A 19,439-nucleotide genomic window follows, 5' to 3' on the forward strand; every position below is an offset into this window, starting at 1 on the left:
TCCTTATTAAAAATGGAATTAGTCTGTAGACCTTAAATACCTAAATTATTTGCACAAAAGTAATTTATGAGCAATAAATGTTGAGGATGTTTATGTGAATATTTGATGAGTATTTGCTAATAACTTTATATTTCTTTTCAGTTTCTTCTACCTTTAATATCGTGATAATTTTTCTTTTATTTTTAAAATGAAATGTATGTTTATTATAACAAATTCTAGCATAAATGTAAAAAATGAAAGCTTTCTCCTTATTTCAGTTCTATTGCCCATTTAATTTCTTGATCTTAATCATTATATGTGGTGATACATTAAAGATTCACTTTAACTGTAGTATCATATTTTTTTAAATTAATTTTACAATTTGTATTTATTTCCATTTATTAAAAGTATATTTATATATTGCATATATCAGTGCTATCTATGAAATCATTTTTATAAAGCAGTTATTTTTCTAATATCAATTAAATTGTACTGTTAAAATATAAATTCATAAATCTGAAACCACCTTGCATATACTACACTAGACAAATTGATAATAACAATGTAATTGTTAGTCTATTTTAACATCGAGAAGAAAAAAAAATCTATGTATATGTTAGCTATGATTTACTAGTTATATAGTAGTTAAAAGAATTTTAATGGAAGGAAAATAATGATTTCAGTTAGATTATATTATTTAATATTAATATTCATCTTTGTAGCCTATGTTTTTGATAATTTTAATAACAGCCTTAAACATTTTTTTTCATACTGTTCTCCTTTTTGTTTTCTTTAGAGCATGGATTTAGATATGAAACAAGATTGTAGTCAACTGGTAGAAAGAATAAATGTTTTTAAAACAGCCTTTAGTGAAAATGAAGATGATGAAAGGTAAATGCCCACATTTCTTTTAATTTGATATTTGCAGTATTTTCAAGTTGGCATATTTTAAAATAGAATCTAATATAGTGTTTATACACAAAGTAGGAATTTTTTAGTCAATAAAAAAATAGCTTACATTATAAATACATAATAAAGAGAAAGATTTTTTAAAATTTTTCAGTTTTAGTTGGCATACAATACTATATTAGTTTCAGGTGTACAACATAGTGATTAGATATCCATATAACTCAGACAGTGATCACCCCAATAAATCTATTACCCTGACACTGTATAGTTATTACAATATTATTGGCTATAGTCTTTATGCTGTATTATCTTCCTATTTTGTAATTACCAGTTTGTACTTCTTCCCCCTCCTTTTAATTCCACCCCCCACTTCCACCCCTGACCTATGGATGTTGCCGTTTCCCCTTAAGAACTGGATCTCTGAAGGCTGGGCGTCTCCTCCCACGTGGTTGTGGCACGCACCTGGGGCCTGGTGCACTGGGGCTTGGTGCACCCTGGGCCTGGCACCCCTGATGAACTCGGGAGGCCTGGTGCACCCATGGTATGGTCCATGCTCCACCTGGTGCATGAACCCAAGACCTGCGTGTAAAGTAGACGTGTTAACCACTATGCTATGGAGCCACACCCCCCCCCCCATCTGTACTTCTTAATGCCTTCCCCCCTTTTCACCAACTTCCCCCAACCCCCTTCCCATCTAGTAACCCTCAAAATGTTCTCTGTATCTATGAGTTTGTTCTGTCTCATTCGTTTATTTTGTTCTTTAGATTCCACTTATATGTGCGATTATATGCATTTGCCTTCCTTTATCTTATTCCACTTATCACACTACCTTCTAGGTCCATCATGAAATATCTTTCCCATCCCATTACTTGTAGACTGTGTGTGTCTTTTAATCTAAAGTGAGTCTCTTATAGGCAGCTTATGTAAAGGTATTGTTTTCTTATCCATTCAGCCACCCTATCTTTTGATTGGAACATTTAATTCTTTTTCATTTGAAGTACTTGTTGATAGATATGTAGTTATTGCCATTTTTTATTTATACTTTTGATACATATTTTTTTCTTCTTAAAGAAGTCCCCCAACATTTCCTGTAATACTGGATTGGTGGCGATGAACTCCTTTAGTTTTTTTTTTTGTCTAGGAAGCTCTTTATCTGTCCATTCTAAATGATGGCTTTTCTGGGTAAAGTAATCTTGGTTATAGATCCTGGGTTTTCATCAATATGAATATTTTGTGCCAAGCCCTCTGGTCTGTAAAGTTTCTGTTGAGAAATCAACCGACAGTTTTATGGGTGCTCCCTTGTATGTAACTAATTGCTTTTCTCTTGCTGCTTTTAAGATTCTCTCTTTGAATTTAACCTTTGGCATTTTAATTATGTCTTGATATGGATTCCTTTGGGTTCATCTTGTTTAGGACTCTCTGAACTTCTTGGAGTTGTATGTCTGTTTCCTTCACCAGATTAGAGAAATTTTCTGTCATTATTTCTTCAAATAGGTTTACAATTCCTTGCTCTCTCTTCTCCTGATTACCCCTATGTTGCGAACATTGTTACACTTGATGTTATCCATAGACTCCCTAAATTATCTTCATTTTTTTGGATTCTTTTTTTCTTATTGCTGTTCTGATTGGGTGTCCTCTGCTACCCCGTCTCCTGTGTCACTGATTTTGATCCTCTGTTTCATCCACTCTGTTGATTCCCTCTAATGTATTCTTCATCTCATATAGTTTATTCTTCATTTATGACTGGTGCCCTATTATGTTTTTCATCTCCATTTTTTTTTTTTTTTTTATCTCAAAGTTCTCACTGAATTCATCTACTATTCTCCCAAGTTCCATGAGCAGTGTTTTGAACTCCGCATCTGGTACATTGCTTGTCTCTAATTTGGTGATTTCTTTTTCTTTCTGGAGCTTTGTTTTGTTTTATGTGGGATATGCTTCTTTGTCTCCCAATTTTGGCTGCTTTTCTATGTCTGTTTCTATGTATTAGGTCAAGCTCCTAAGTCTCCCAATCATAGTAAAGTGGCTTTATGTAGTAGGTGTGCTATGGGGCCTTGTGACAGAAACCTGGATAAGTCTAATTGCAGGCCAAGTTCAGCTGTAGCCTGGGCACCTCTGGGGCCACCTGGTAAGAGTCACCAAGAAATCCATATATGGCTGCCATCTGTGCCTCAAGTATCTGAGTCAGAAACTGAGGCCGGCTGCCATTGGTGCAGGGCTTAGGGCTACTCAGCAAGAGGTACAAGCCATGCCGAGACCAGATGCTATTTCTTTGGGTTTTGTGAGCCTTTGAGAGAGTTTATAAAATTTTGCAGCAGGAGCCAAGATAACCGTTTGTATGGAATTACATCACTGGGAGCAGCTTAGGTGGGCCCATAAGTTGGGAGAGGCGGAGTCTCAGAATCACCTGGGCTGAGTGACCTGTGTTATCCAGGTCGATGGCACCTGCATCTGTAAGCTGGGTATAGGGAGGGCTCAACAAAGGAATAATGGCTCTGCCCGCATCTCTGTCTGGAAACAAGCCGCTCCTCCAGTCTTCGCCCTGAAGCTTGACAGTTTAGCACCTCCTTGGTATGTCCCTGGTGCCCCTTGAGCTGCTGTCCCAGTGCTAGAGCTCAGAGTGAGTGAGTCTGTCAGCAAGTTAGGCCTGGTGTGGCCCCCTTAAAAGAAGGTGTCTGCTTCCCGCAGTCCTCTGTCTCACTCAGCCACAATATCTACTGGTTTTCACAGCCAGAGGTTGTGGGGACTGCTCTTCCTGGTCCTAGAACCCTAGGCTGGGTAGCCCAGTGTGCGGCCAGGACCCCTTGTTCTTTAGGTGACTCTACCAGTTCTCGATTGCCACTTGTAATTGTGGGACCTGGCTGGTTCGCATCTCTACCCCTCCTACTCTTTTGAGGTAACCTGTTGTTTGATGTGACCTAGTCGTAGGGGTTCTGTTCAGCCAGACTTCTAGTGACTCTGCGTACTGGTTCCTCTGTAGTTTTGTTAAAATATTGGTGTGATTGCTAGAGGAAGTGTGTACAGCCTTTACTTTCTATGTCATCTTGAATGCTCTCTCAAGAGAAAGATTTTTAAAGCATATTTAATAATGGATTAAAGACAGCTGGAAATTTGAACACTGGTTAAATATTTTATGATATTAAATAATATTCATTTTTTAGGTGTCATAGTGATGTGATTTTTGTTTTTTAAGAATTCTTCTTTTGTAGAACTACATACTAAAAATACTTCTGTATAAAATAAATTCTCTGGCATTTTCTTCAATATACGGCAAGGAGAGAAATGGGTGGGGATATAGAAACAATTGGCTATGAGTAGATCATAGTTGAAGCTTAGTCATGGGTTGATGATGTTCATGTTACTATGTTATTTACTTTTGAAACATTGTATCAATATTGCCTTGCCAACAAATACTATCATTTTCAAAACTGCTGCTTTATGTATTCTTTTTTTGTGTCAGATGTTACTTAAAATTGTTTAAACTTTAAAAAAATAAATTACACATCTGCTTTGAATGCAGTAGATAAAAACTTTATAAGAAAAATGCAGTAGTTTATTCTTAAGTGAAGGAAATTGGATTATGAGATTATCTTTGCTTACTCAGATGTACCGTAATATAAAATTAAACTTCGCACTAATAAAGAAAGTAGGGATCTGATGAGGTTGGTTATTGCAATTTACGTATGAACTTTTGAATGAAATTATGTAAAAACTCTTATAACAAAAATTTTTTTCTTCATAGTCGACCAGCGGTTGCATTAATTCGAAAGTTAATAGCTGTACTAGAATCTATTGAACGCCTACCTCTTCATTTATATGATACACCGGGATCCACATACAACCTACAGGTAACCATGAAAAATGTAGTCATTATTATTGCTGAATGCATTTAGGAGCAGTCTTATCCTTAAACAAACAAACAAAAAACTCTATAGTATATTAAATAATGGTTCTGCTTAATTATTAAAGACTTTAACTCTAATGCCATTTGATTGTTCTTTTTAATGACTCTTGAATGTATTGACATTTCAGTTTTACTCTGTTTACAATCAAATCATTGTGGATTTTCAATAAAATATTTATTGTAAGTAATCATATTTGCTAGGTCACAAATGGAAAAAGACACTATCAGTGGAAATGCAGAAAAAAGCATCTTTTTTTCCTAGAATTATGGGTTAAGTCCGTTCATTTCTGTGTGTGTCAACATATAAGAAAATGTGAAAATATGTTAAGCACAATTTTTTTTTTCTTGCTTTCTGTATATTATTGGTTAGAGCCAGATGGCCTTCCTTAGGTAATTCTATTAATTCTTTTGGAAATCTGTCATCATATGCATTTATAAAAAACCTATTTCTTCCTAAATGTTATTTGGGTGATGTTCTCATTCATTCATTCAGTTATTATTTTGTTAGCAGTTGGGATCCAGATATGAATAGACAAAACAAATATTCTTGTTATTTATACCTTCATCATATCTTCTGTGGGTTACTTTAGTATTTCCTAGCTGGGCCTTTGGCCTTAAATCTTGCCTTTGTTCAACCTATCATTCATTCCACTGCATGGAATAAGTCTCTTAAATATAATATAGCCTGTGGTAAATGACTAAGAATCTGTATTTGCCAAAACAATGCCTACTCAAGGTTAAAAGCTTGCCATACCACCCCCCCCCAAGTAACCCAATAGTGTTACTGAAGTCACTAGACTCCCAGACTAGTGAGTTTGACCAGGAAGATAAGTGTAGTTAGTACAGCTCACTTTGTATGTATTATAAAATAAGATGTAGAGGTCTACTTTGTGTCATTTCAGACAGAATAACATGTAGGAGCAAGGGTATTTTTTGGTCTGCCCTTTTTAAGGCTCTATCCTTGATAAATGAATAAAGTAGAGATAAGTCTCAAAGACTGGAAATTCCCCTGCTTCTACAGTCCTAGGAACACCAGCATTTAGAAATTTTAAGTAATTAACTTTCTTGAAAACCAGTATTACTTATTCATTGGACCTTTTTAAAAATATTTACATATTTAATAGAAAACACATTGATCCTTCATTTATGGTTTTTCTTTATAAATTTGAATTACTGTGTTCATGTAACATGTCTCATTTTTACAATTATAAGAAAAATACAAGATGTTTTCTGAAGCATTTTGGTCATTTCTGTGTAGATACTTACAAGAAGATTAAGATTTCGGTTGGAACGTGCACCTGGTGAAACTGCATTGATAGACAGGACTGGCAGGATGTTAAAGATGGAACCCTTAGCTACAGTTGAATCTTTGGAACAGTATCTCTTAAAAATGGTGAGCTCTTGCGAGGACATGGTGAAATAAGCATTCTCTGTTGTGGTTTAGCTCTTTAGAGTGAACTAATTGGGAAGTATATTTCCAGAGTTATGGTAATTCAATTTGACCTAGTAATTTCATTGTTAGGAATCTATTCTAAGAAAATAATCTTTATACACTGTAAGTGATTTCTTCAGAAAGATGTTTATTATAGTTATTTGTAATACTAAAATAGTAAACAAAACTTAATGCCAGTCAATAATGGAATGTCAAATCGATAGTTATTTCCATTAATTTGAATACTGTTATATAGCTATAAAATGTATAAGAACTGACAAAAGGAAAATGACCAAGAAAGACTTTGTTTTATCATATGCATTGAAATAATAGACTAAAGAAATACTCTATGATATTAATAGCGGGGTACTTTGGTTGTGGACATTTCTAGTTTTTGTTTTGTTTTCCAAAATAGTTTTTAGAGTATTTGTTATTCTAAAACAACTCACATTAAAGGGATAGGAAAAAAGTGGGCAGTATGTTTTAAAATAGCATTATTAAGGTATCTTCTGTATTTTCTTTGGTTTAGGTAGCAAAGCAGTGGTATGACTTTGACAGATCTTCATTCGTTTTTGTTCGAAAATTAAGAGAAGGCCAAAATTTTATATTTCGGCACCAGCATGACTTTGATGAAAATGGAATCATTTACTGGATTGGGACAAATGCCAAGTAAGTCATTCTATTTAATGAAGAGTAAAAACATGCACCTGGAAAAAGAATACTAGGTAACAGAATAAAATTTGAGTATCTTGTAGTTTAGGAGCTTTGTCTTATAGGTTAAATTTATGACTATCTAAATTACTTTTTGCGAAGAAAAAAAGATCTGAATTATTAATTGTAGAATTTTAAAAATTGACATGACTTCATGTGGAAAAAAGGTAATATGAACAAATGCAGTTATTTTAATAGTTTTAACATTTATTTTTTATTTTTGTGTAGAACTGCATATGAATGGGTAAATCCAGCAGCTTATGGACTTGTAGTAGTAACATCATCAGAAGGAAGAAATCTACCTTATGGACGCTTAGAAGACATATTAAGTCGTGATAATTCAGCTTTAAATTGTCATAGCAATGATGATAAGAATGCCTGGTTTGCCATAGATCTGGGTCTCTGGGTGATACCATCAGCATATACACTCCGTCATGCACGTGGTTATGGAAGGTCTGCATTGAGAAACTGGGTTTTCCAGGTATCCAAAGATGGACAGAACTGGACGTCTTTGTATACCCATGTTGATGACTGCAGTCTCAATGAACCAGGGTTAGTTGAGGAGTCTTTCTGAACTGGAAAATTCAATAAAGAGCTTTGTTTATTTTTATAATTGTATACCCTTAGAGCTCTCTTCTTTGTCAGATATTGAAGCAAGATTTTCATTCTAGAAACATCACTTAATACAATTTAGGCCTTAAAACTTGAAATCCTTTACCAAAACTTTACCAAAATTTTTTCAAAAGCTTTAAATTAAACATGAGTAGGAAACTAAGTATATTTTATTTAAAAAGAAATTGATACATAGTGTTACGTGCGTGTATACAGCACACTAATAAACACCAAAACAAATGGAATTAGCTTTTTACTAAACTTCATATATTCACACAATACATGTGAATGTTCAACAAATCAACAATGGTTTATTGCTGGTTATTGAATAATGACCGACTTAATTTTTTATTATTTTTATGTATCTCTTTTCCTAAATTTTATATATTGACCATATTTAATTTTTTTAAAGTCTGAAGGTCAGTATTACATTTCTAAAAATTTTAGTTCTAATAATTTATAATTGTACATTGTGACACAGTTTGAGGGTTAGATAGAAGGTGGAATTAAATAATTTTGTGCATTAGATGTAATACGGAAGGAGCTTCTTGACATTAGGATTAATAGGTAATATTTTCAAGCTTTAAAGTTAATATTTATATCATTTAAAACTTTGCAATAATTCAAAACTTTCATCATAAAAGCATATTTATTCATACAATTTCTCATATTTCTTTGGATTTTATTATTCATAAGTCATTTAATGTTATGAGCCAAATTAATAATATACATTTAAACATTTTATATTTAACTTAATTTCTTGACTGCTATTTTTCTCCATTTGAGTTCTTGATTTTTGTGTAATAAACTGTTTTCCCAATATGAAAGTTAGTTTGTTTTTCCTATAGTTCTCTATTATGTAAAAATATTCCCCTCTTAGAAACATCTTTTTCATCTGTTTTAAAACATTACACAATTTTTTCTTTAATGCATTCACAGGTCAACAGCAACCTGGCCTCTTGATCCACCAAAGGATGAGAAACAAGGATGGCGACATGTGAGAATTAAACAAATGGGGAAGAATGCCAGTGGACAAACTCATTACCTCTCACTGTCTGGATTTGAACTTTATGGCACTGTAAATGGAGTATGCGAAGATCAGCTAGGTAAAGAGATGGTAGTAGGTTTTTCTAACAAACTAAAATAATTGTATTTATCAAAAGTGATTTTGTTTATATTTCTGTAATTTTTACCTTATAGGAAAAGCAGCTAAGGAAGCAGAAGCTAATCTTAGAAGACAGAGACGTCTGGTACGCTCCCAGGTTCTGAAATACATGGTTCCAGGGGCTCGTGTGATCAGAGGCCTTGATTGGAAATGGCGAGATCAGGATGGCAGCCCACAGGGAGAAGGCACTGTCACAGGAGAACTGCATAATGGTGAGTAGGTGCTTAGCATTTGTAGTGTAGAAATCAAGTACTTAAATAACAAAATATTTTTCTTTTATTTTGTGATAATATATAAATTGTATAAATGTTTCAGCACTACTTAGAAAAACTGATGTATTATTTCACATCAAAAATGGAAAAATCATTTATTTAAAAATAAAGGAAAAATTTAAATTCCTAGGTTTTGACTAAAATTTATTGCTAATATTTTGAAGTGATTAATAAGCTAGTATAAGTTGAATACCCTCATAGCACATTTTCTGCTGTTTTTTTTTTTAAGTTTATTCATAAATTTCTATTGCTTTTTATCTTAATTTCTTGTGTTTGTCTTTATCTCGTTAGCCTGACAGGAGTCAGGGAATCATGTTTTTTTCTATTATGTAAGTCACTTAGAAGAAAAAGCATTAACATTTATAGTTACTGTTTCTCAAGAAAGCATAGAACAAGAATCATAGCCTCCTTATTTATAAGATTATAAGCAATTTCACAATGCTTATCAGACAACCAGCTTTTTACTTTGGGATTTTAAACTTTCATGTTTTACAGTATTGGTTATTGTTATTCAGTTCATTTTTGACCTTTGTTGCTATATGTTTTTAGGGAAGTCTATACCCACTTAGTAAATTCTATCAACTCCCAGAAACAACTATTATGACTAATTTTTTTTCTTATAATTTAAAAGACTGATTTATTAGTGGATAATTTGCCTAACCAGTAGTGGGGTTCCTATGAATTTCACCTAGCATTAAACACAAAAAGAAGAGGAAAATGTTCATATTGCCAATACCAGATATTTAAAGAGCTATAATAAAACTGACAATGCTTAGAATGACTAGCATTTAATATCTTAATATGTTCATATTCTGTGTGATAAAAGCATCAATTTACTTAAACTCTGATTTTTATTGCCTTTAAGATTCTTTTCCTTGATTTACCTTACTAACAAATGCGTTTCTCTATAGTCATACCCTAATTGCAAATAATTGTCACCATAGCCAGTTTATAGTGAGTGAGCATGTATTGACGATAACCGCCAGAATTCATAAAAACCAGTAATGGTTGAGAAGACAATATTACCATTCAGCTAAGACATTTCAAATGTTCTTGATTTTTACATATTAATTATAGTTAATATTCTTTCTTTTATATTGTTTGATTTGGCTTTTAAGTATGTGGGCTAGTTAGAGATATGTGAGTACAGTTCATTTTTCTTAGGCCAAAATCATCTGTGAAGCCACTGCATAGGAAAATGGGGATCTTAATTTCAGAATTTAGCATATAAGAAAAGTTTATTTTTTTGCTGATTTGACAAATGTGGGGAATCAGAGTTTTGGCTCACCAAGATGGCCATTCCTGATAAGTTGTGCCTTAAAACTGTTATATCAGCGAGGGTTCCTAGCTTTTAAATACTTCAGCTGACTGTTTCTAATAATGGCTAGTTATTACTAACTTTATCTTTTAATCTGTGTTTTGGGCATAGCAGGAGTTCAGTTTTGTCTCTGTGTATTTATGGATAGTATGTATGTACCCTATATTATGCCCATTAGATATCAATTTAAACACATTCTCAAACCTAATATGATTTACATTTTAAAATTATTTTCCCACATTATATCAATTAAATCCCAATTAATACATAGATAATACTTTTTATTTATTTTGCAAATATGAATGCCTATTATATAACGGTCAACACTAAAGTATGATCCCCTGCCTTCTGGGTGAAACAGATAAAAATATAATTACAGATTTTGATAAGTGATATGAAATAAATTATCAGTATATTTTTTGCACCAATTAATACAATACAAATGTTATTTTTACTTGGGGTTGGGATATCTTTTTGAACCTTTTCTTTTCTCATACTTCTCCATGTTGCAGAAGAGATAGTTAAATTTTGGTTCTTCAGAGGTTATTTCAGCATAAAGATAAATTGAGGCAATTGAAATCTCATGTAAACTAGATTATATAGATTTGGGGCAGTTTTCCTCTCAAAGAACTCATATGCAGAGAATCCCCACAGGTAATTCAATATTACTTATACCCCTCTGATTCTCATCATAAACATATATGAACTTGGCATTTGTGTGTGTGTGTGTGCAGTGCGCATGCATGGGAGTATGTGTGTGTATGGGTAAAGTACTTTTAAACTTTATAAAGACTTATTATGCTTAAAAATAAATACTTTTATGTGTTGTGTTTTTCCCTGAAGTAGTTAGTGTATAACACTATAATAAGAATGTAAAATTTCTATTAATTTCCTTTTTAATAGGCACTTTGTTTTATTGCTTTTGGAAGTTGCTTTAAAAAAAAGAATAAGTATCATTTTCCAATTATAAGTAAATAGAGATTGAATATCATTTTACTCATTAGTTCTTTGTAGGTTATTAGCTTTAGCATGTAGGTTCTAGTAAAAGAGCTTAGTATACTTTTAAATTTTGTTTTAAGAATTTTCTGTGCTTATTTAAATTTATTAAACTTAATCATAAGAGAACCAAGTAACCACTGAACTTTGAGAACACAACCGAAATGCTAACTTAGTGTTATTTGAGCTAGTGACCTAAAATTCTACAGTGATATGTGAATTTTTGTCTGTCAATTATAGGATTTAGCCCAAACTCAGAAATTAATGGTAAGCCAGCACTTTTTTCTATAAAGAACGTTCAACCACATAATCATACTTAGCAACTAAAAATCCTTTTACTTAGATTTTATTTATACTTGAAGTTGCAGTGTTTTACCATTTGTACAAGTTTTTAAAATTTTTTTATCGGTCTTCCCCTTAAAAGATACCCCAATAGTTGTAAACATGACCCTTACATTGTTTTTAAATATCACCAGAAATAATAGAAATAAAGGAGGAATTTAATTTAGGTTGGCAGACCTTAAGTGACTATAGAAATTCAGAAAAGTACAACACTGATGAAAAGCTGATCCCATATTGTGGAGCTACTGTCTGACACGCTCCTATCTGCTTTCTGCTGGGTCTCACAAACTCCTGTCCCTTTCCAGGCTGGATTGATGTCACCTGGGATGCTGGTGGCTCAAACTCTTACCGTATGGGCGCAGAAGGAAAATTTGACCTCAAGCTTGCACCAGGGTACGACCCTGATACAGTGGCATCACCCAAACCTGTTTCATCCACTGTTTCAGGCACAACGCAATCATGGAGCAGCTTGGTGAAAAACAACTGTCCAGACAAGACATCTGCTGCTGCAGGCTCCTCAAGTAGAAAAGGAAGCAGCAGTTCTGTGTGTAGCGTGGCCAGTAGCAGCGACATCAGCTTGGGTTCGACCAAAACGGAACGGAGATCAGAAATTGTAATGGAACACAGTATAGTTTCAGGAGCTGATGTCCATGAACCAATTGTTGTTCTTTCATCTGCTGAAAACGTCCCTCAAACAGAAGTAGGGTCATCTTCCAGTGCAAGCACCAGTACCTTAACAGCGGAAACGGGAAGTGAAAATGCTGAAAGAAAGTTAGGCCCTGATAGTTCTGTTCGTACTCCTGGGGAGTCTAGTGCAATATCCATGGGAATCGTTAGCGTTAGTTCTCCTGATGTTAGTTCAGTATCTGAGTTAACTAATAAAGAAGCAGCTTCACAACGACCCCTTAGCTCCTCAGCAAGCAACAGACTATCAGTGAGTTCTTTGTTGGCTGCTGGGGCCCCTATGAGCTCTAGTGCAAGCGTACCTAATCTGTCCTCAAGAGAAACATCTAGCTTGGAGAGTTTTGTAAGGAGAGTGGCAAACATAGCACGGACTAATGCCACGAACAACATGAATCTAAGCCGAAGCAGCAGTGATAACAACACTAATACTTTGGGGAGGAATGTGATGAGCACAGCAAGTAAGTGAGCTTTTCCTTATGGAACCCAATGCTTTTTCCACTGTGAGGGATGCAAAGTAGGGTTTCTTGTTCAGTGGGTTCTGGCTTCAGTCTTTAACTAGATCATTTACCATGTTATATGCAATTATGTCAAATTTAGCACTTCAGGAACATGAAGTTCTATAGAATCATGATATTTTAAGAATCAGATCAGGTGTGATAACCTCTTCTTTTGAAAGGATAAAACAATAACACACTTCTGTTTTTCACTCTTCTATGATAAATCATTAAGTATAGTTGTATGAGGAAATAAATGACCATTAAATATCCTAGTCAGTTGAAATCAGAGCATCACACTGGTATAACTTACTTAGCTTCTAAATTGTATTAGCTGTTGAAAGTTATTTAATTCTAATTCAAGCTACTAATGGGTCAAAGTAGTTCCCTTGGAAAATATCTTTGGGATTTATTCCATTGCCTACTTCACTTTTTAAAAAGCTAGGCTTAATTTTTTGAAAAATAATAGTGATATAAAACCAAGAATTTTTAATTGGATTTCAGTTGGGTTCCCAAAGTTGTTGCTTTTCAGCCTTTTAATAATTTAGTGTTTTATGACCTCGTTTTTTTTTTCCCTAAATATAGAACCTAGTTTTTTTAAGGTTTGTACAATCCTGCTTATTTGTACTGATTTGTTTCATTTGTATCCTTAGCTTCTCCTCTTATGGGTGCTCAGAGTTTCCCTAATTTGACCACACCCGGTACTACATCAACAGTGACTATGTCAACATCCAGTGTTACTAGCAGCAGCAACGTAGCTACAGCAACAACAGTTTTATCAGTTGGTCAGTCATTAAGTAATACTTTAACCACCAGCCTCACATCAACCTCCAGTGAGAGTGACACAGGTCAGGAAGCAGAGTATTCCTTATATGGTAAGTTATAGTTTAAAATATTTAGCTATTTATATAGTGATGCTTTTATTATGGTTTTCTGCTGGATTGTTTTTAACTTTTGATTAGAAATGAATTATTCTTAATAAATATGGCATCTTTATATAAGATGAAAAGAGTGATATGAGGGACTATTAAGAAATCAGATTATAAAAAGGCATCTAGGAACTTTTGTTTGTCATCTTTTATTTGCCTTTTGTCACTAACGAAATTAGAAGAACCATAACAAAGGTATCTGACACCTTTATCAGAGAATAATAGAAGTATAATAGATTAATAAATTATATTCCTTGTACACTAATATAATGTGTCTACTCTCAATATTCACAGAATACTTCACTTCTGTTACCTCTGACTACTAAATGTGACATTTTCCCACACTAAGCAATTCTCAGACACCACCAGCTATAATTTAACCTAGTTCTGACACTGCCTACCTACCCAGAGAGGTCAGATCCCATATGATAAAGGCTCAGTTCCACAACACTGACCCCTTCCCTCCTTTCCCTTTCCTTCAGAAGCTAATCGCAAGTCCAGATTGTCATTCCTGTTTCTGACTGACTGACTATAAATTGGTGGTTCCCACAATCCCCACTTCAGGTTCAATTCATTTGCTAGAGAGGCTCACAGGACTCAGGAAAATATTTTCTTTAGTAGATTACTGGTTTATTATAAAAAGGATATAACTCAGGAACAGTCAGAAGAGATCCATAGAGTGCGGTCTGGAAGGGTCCCAAGCATAGGCGCTTCTGTCCCCTTGGGGTTTGGGGGCTTTTCCTACCCATGACTGTGTTCTGTCCTCCATCCTGGAAGTTCACTGAACATCATCCTTTGGGTTTTTTTGGAGGCTTGCTTCACGATTTAGGCACGATTGATTAAATTATTAACCATTAGTGCCCGAACTCAATCCCTAGCCCTTCACCCCTCCCCAGAGGTTTCAGAGGTGGAATGAAAGTTCTAACCCTCTAATTATGGTTGGTTCCACTGACAGCCTGCTCTCATTCTTAGATTACCTAGGAGCTTTCCAAAAGGCCCCCCCCTCCCCGCCCCCTTCCGTAAAATAGTAAAACAACCCTGGGAATGAATAACAAAAGACACCTCTATTCTTATCATTTAGGAAATTATAAGAATTTAGGAGCTCAGTGTTTGGAACAGAGACAAAGACCAAATACATATTTCTAATTATAAATTATAATATCAATATTATTAAGGTCTTTTGGGAATAATTCCTTAATTAGATAACACTTGACATTTTTGCTTAGAAAGTTCTGTAGTTATATCATGGCTTCAATGCTGTATAGTCAGTGATAAAAATATGATTCAATTAAAATACGTTTCTAAAAATTTTATTTTCTCTTATTAGAAAAGTAAAACATTTTATAGAAAATAAATCTAAATGAAGATAAAAAATCTAGTCCCCACTTTCTTGAGGCAATCACTTAAATAAACGATACATACTACTTGAGGTGTATGTTCTCTCCCTTTTTTTTTTCTTTTGTAAAAACAAAAAGGAATTATATCTTTTCCAGAGAGCTCTTTTAACTCAGTACATTGTTAAAACATTTTCACATTGTTCTCTGGGTTTTATACTATTTGAAATGGCTGCCAAATACTCCATTGTTTGACTATTTGATCTTTATTTAATAAATTCTCCATTTAGGATATTTAAATTACAGCTTTTCATTACCATAACCATTGTTATGAACGAGCATCCTTGAATTGTGTTTTTGTATATTTCCTTAGGATAAATTCCTGAAGGAGTAATTGTTGAATTGCCTTCCAAAAGGTTATACTCTCATCATTATTGTTTTAAAATACCCTTTACCATAAATTCTTGATCACATTGCCTGTTCTTTTTTAACAAAATATTTTTATTAATTTCAAATACAAGAAAATTTATATGAAGATATGTTTTAAGTACTATTGTATGTGTACATCATTTTAATAGGTTTTCTTTTTTTTCTGAGAATGTGGCCTCTCTTATTCTAAGCCAAAAATTAGATGTGATGTTTTATGGTTTTAGGAAAATTATTACATTTTTGTTTCTACTTTATCTTTTAAATATGTATGTTGCAAAATAATGATGATTATTATACCAGAATATTATAAATGTATTGAATAAGCTATTTTCCACTTCAAGTTTTGCTGTGGAGGCCCCCTACTCCTCCCTATTCACTTGTTAATATGTTAATGTCAGGCTTTTAGTTCTTGGTCATGTGAAGGTATGCTAAGGGGAGAAAATATTAAAAAGTTAGGGCTATTGGTCGCCTTTTAAAAATTATTAGATGATTAAAATTTCCTTTTCTACATTTCTAAAACTGAAAGATTCTAACGAATGCTACTATGAAGGATCAGAGTAATATATCTGTCTTATAAAATAATTTGTGTATATGCAAACTTTTACTATGTATTTTGAGGGACATGATTCGATTCTGCGATATGGTCAAATATATGAAATAAAGAGCTTTTTTTATCTTCTTATACTCTGATATTAAATGGGAGGTAATGAGTAAAAAGAACCTGGCTTCAACAAATTGTAACACAAGAACGGAATTTCAGTATATAAAGTTAGATGGTTTTCCTTTAAAAATAAACTAAAAGTGGAATTAATTTATTTTGTGTGCTACCATGTCACATTCATGAGAACCACTGACTAAATTGCAAGATGGCACCTTACATGTATTAGGGGTAATATATTTTATCAAATTTAAGGTGCCATTAATTATGAGATGGCATTATTTTATGTCACTAAGGAGAAATGTTGCCAGTTTAGCTGTGACTTGCCACTGTTTCTAAGACATATTCTGATTTCAGAATATTAAAGTGTTAAAAAATTTGTACTATAGAAACTAATTGAATATAGTTTCAGGCCTATTTTTTCCTACTAGCCAGCCACCCAGTGAAAGGCATTGAATTTTTAGTCCCATGTAATTATTAAACCTAAAAAAATATATTTGGTTCAGAGGTATGCAAAGGCAAGTGTTTATTAAATAATTATAAATTGTCTTCTGAATATTGTGGAATGTGTAGTGTATACTGTCTTTTTAGCCATAGAAGTTATTTTTCTTCTAGATCTAGTAAAAAAAATTCTCCTGTTTTAGTCCTGTTATTCCTTTTTTTGTTTTCAGTTTTTGTGAAAAATAGCTTGTCAACACCAGTATGTAAGACAATGTAAATTTGACACAGTCTTTATTGCAGGGTGAGGGAGAGAGATCCTGAGGAGGGAAGTGAAATGGATTCAAGTTTATTGAAATTCTTTATGTGCTAGATAATATGGATCAAATGAAAGATGTTATTCCATAAATAGGCATTATCCTTAAGTAGTCATCATTTATTAACTTGCTCGGTCACATAGCTAAGCCTGGGTCTTTTCTGACTGACTGACTTTTGTTCTTTTCCTGTATAAGATCTTTTATAGTTTATATTAATATATTCATTTGTTTAGTTTTTAAATGCCTCTCTCCTTTGTAAGCTCCATGGGGGCTCAGACCATGTCTATTCTGTTTACAACTGTAGTCATGCACCACTTAACAATTGGGATACGTTTTAAGAAGTGTATCATTAGGCAATTTTGTCATCATGTGAACATGACAGCATGCACTTACATAAAACAAGATGGTATAGCTATATATCCTGTCGCTCCTAAGCTAAATCTGTACTGCATGTTACTTTACTGAATACTGTAGCAGTTGTAACACAATGGTAAATATTTGTATATCTAAACATGTCTAAATATAGAAAAGATACAGTAAAAGTACAGTACGAAAGAGAAAAAATGGTACAGTTGTATAAGGTATGAACCATGAATGGACCTTACGGGAATAGGAGTTGCTCTGGGTGGTGTGAGTGAGTGGTGAGTGAATAAATATGAAGGTGTATGACATTACCGTACACTACTGGAGACTTCATAACACTGTACACTAAGATTACACTAAATTTATAAAACATGAGATTAAATTAGCACAAGGGAGAATAATGTGATCAAAAGATGTAAACATGAGATCTGAGGCTGCTGCTGGCATTTTATGGCATATTGTTTTATAGCAAACTTTGTAAGTAGAAAGAGTGCACTCTAATGATAAAAAGTATAGTATACTAAGTATTATGTACTGTACATAGTTGTGTGTAATATACTTCTATACAACTGGCAATGCAATAAGTTTGTTTACACCAGCATCACTACAAACACATGAGTAATGTGTTGTGCTGTGACATTACAGTATGTAGTTCACTGGGCAATAGGAATTTTTCAGCTCCATTGTAATCTTAATGGGACCACCATTGTTGGTGACCAAAACGTCACTATGTGGCTCATGACTATATAACTATAAAAGTAATATATACAGAAAGAGAGAGTGCACACATACATTCCTTCCAAGGTTTGGCATTTGAAAATATCATTTGGGATGGCCCAACACATTAGCAGCTGTATGTGAAGACGTGAATATCTTTATATATTAAAGAAAATAAAGCTCAGTACAGTCATTTCTGTAGCCAAAGCCATAAAAACACAAGTAACCTCCCAGTCTCCCATCACCAAAAAACATTCATCACATATTGGATGAAAAAACTATATCATTATTATAGGTAAAATAAAAATCATGTCACCAGAAAATATTGACTGTGGTATATGACTGTATATATATCTAGTACCTACCACAATTCTTGGCACATAGTAGTTACTCAGTAGATATTTGATAGAATGAATGACACCATTCTCTTTCCACCATGTTATACTTCCTGTGACTTATGCAGAGACTGATAATAGCATTGTTGATTTTTAGCATAGCGCATATTGTTGACCTTTTATGTTATGATTTTGTACATTTAAATTGAGTTTTTAGTCATCCTTTATCCCATGTTGTTTTCTGCCATGTTCGTGATGATTTAAAAGTCATTCTGTGTGTACAGTTGGATAAGAAGGTTGGCATTACTAAATGTGGCCTTTATACTTGTCCCTTTTGAATTTTGCTTTTGTTTTGTAAAACCAAAACAAAAGAGTTATTTTGTTATTCTTTGTTAATTGTGTTGAGAGTAAAGTTCTTGGTTTTGTTTTCTAGATTTTCTTGATAGCTGTCGTGCCAGTACTCTGTTAGCTGAGCTAGATGATGATGAGGACTTGCCTGAGCCAGATGAGGAAGACGATGAGAATGAAGATGACAATCAGGAGGACCAGGAATACGAGGAGGTTATGGTAGAGAGAGTCTCCCATTCTCTTAACTAAGATAGGATGTTAATAATTGAATAAAAGATGTTAATAAATGAAGAGAGGAAAAGCAAAGTCTTGGTTAAACTTTAAAGCAAGAAAATACAGTACCAGTATGAAAAATATGGTTAATTAAGAAAAATGCTTTTAATTTGAACATTTATAATTCTCTTTTAAAAGAAAATAAGTTGGCTATATTGGAAAAATGTCACATGCTGATGTTTTAACAGGTTTAAACGTGTGAAGAATTTCACTAATCCTAAAGAATACAATTTTCATAGTTCTGCAATAATTTTTTCACATAGAATTTTTTAGTACCTACTGTTTTGCAAGCAGTATATTATTTCATCATTCTTTATGCAGAGCTATGGGGTACAGGCATAGGAAAAATAATTTGCCATAATTAATAAGAGTTAAGTAGAAAAGTAGGGACCTAAATTTAGGCAGTGTGATCTAGAACTACCAGTGTTTAACCACTATGATTGTCTTTGAATTGAACTTTTGCCTGAAAATACTCTTTACTGT

The 19,439-nt window shown here is 33.4% G+C and overlaps 1 protein-coding gene across 5 annotated transcripts in view; it reads left to right on the forward strand.

The window, feature by feature from the left end:
• The window catches only part of HECTD1 (HECT domain E3 ubiquitin protein ligase 1), a 79,429-nt gene that overhangs the window by 45,310 nt on the left and 14,680 nt on the right, over positions 1–19,439 (forward strand). For 2 of the 5 annotated variants that reach the window (XM_036238606.1, XM_016123601.2), the window contains exons 18-27: positions 776–870; positions 4,628–4,733; positions 6,048–6,182; positions 6,751–6,890; positions 7,161–7,484; positions 8,484–8,650; positions 8,745–8,921; positions 11,943–12,779; positions 13,469–13,690; positions 18,769–18,902. In XM_036238606.1, coding sequence (XP_036094499.1) covers positions 776–870; positions 4,628–4,733; positions 6,048–6,182; positions 6,751–6,890; positions 7,161–7,484; positions 8,484–8,650; positions 8,745–8,921; positions 11,943–12,779; positions 13,469–13,690; positions 18,769–18,902 — 2,337 coding nt within the window. The remainder of the gene's footprint in view (positions 1–775; positions 871–4,627; positions 4,734–6,047; positions 6,183–6,750; positions 6,891–7,160; positions 7,485–8,483; positions 8,651–8,744; positions 8,922–11,942; positions 12,780–13,468; positions 13,691–18,768; positions 18,903–19,439) is intronic. The other 3 variants (XM_016123599.2, XM_016123600.2, XM_016123602.2) reach the window with 3 other exon arrangements.

The sequence above is a fragment of the Rousettus aegyptiacus genome, unplaced genomic scaffold (assembly GCF_014176215.1).
Source record: "Rousettus aegyptiacus isolate mRouAeg1 unplaced genomic scaffold, mRouAeg1.p scaffold_m13_p_3, whole genome shotgun sequence".
Lineage (NCBI taxonomy): Eukaryota > Metazoa > Chordata > Mammalia > Chiroptera > Pteropodidae > Rousettus > Rousettus aegyptiacus.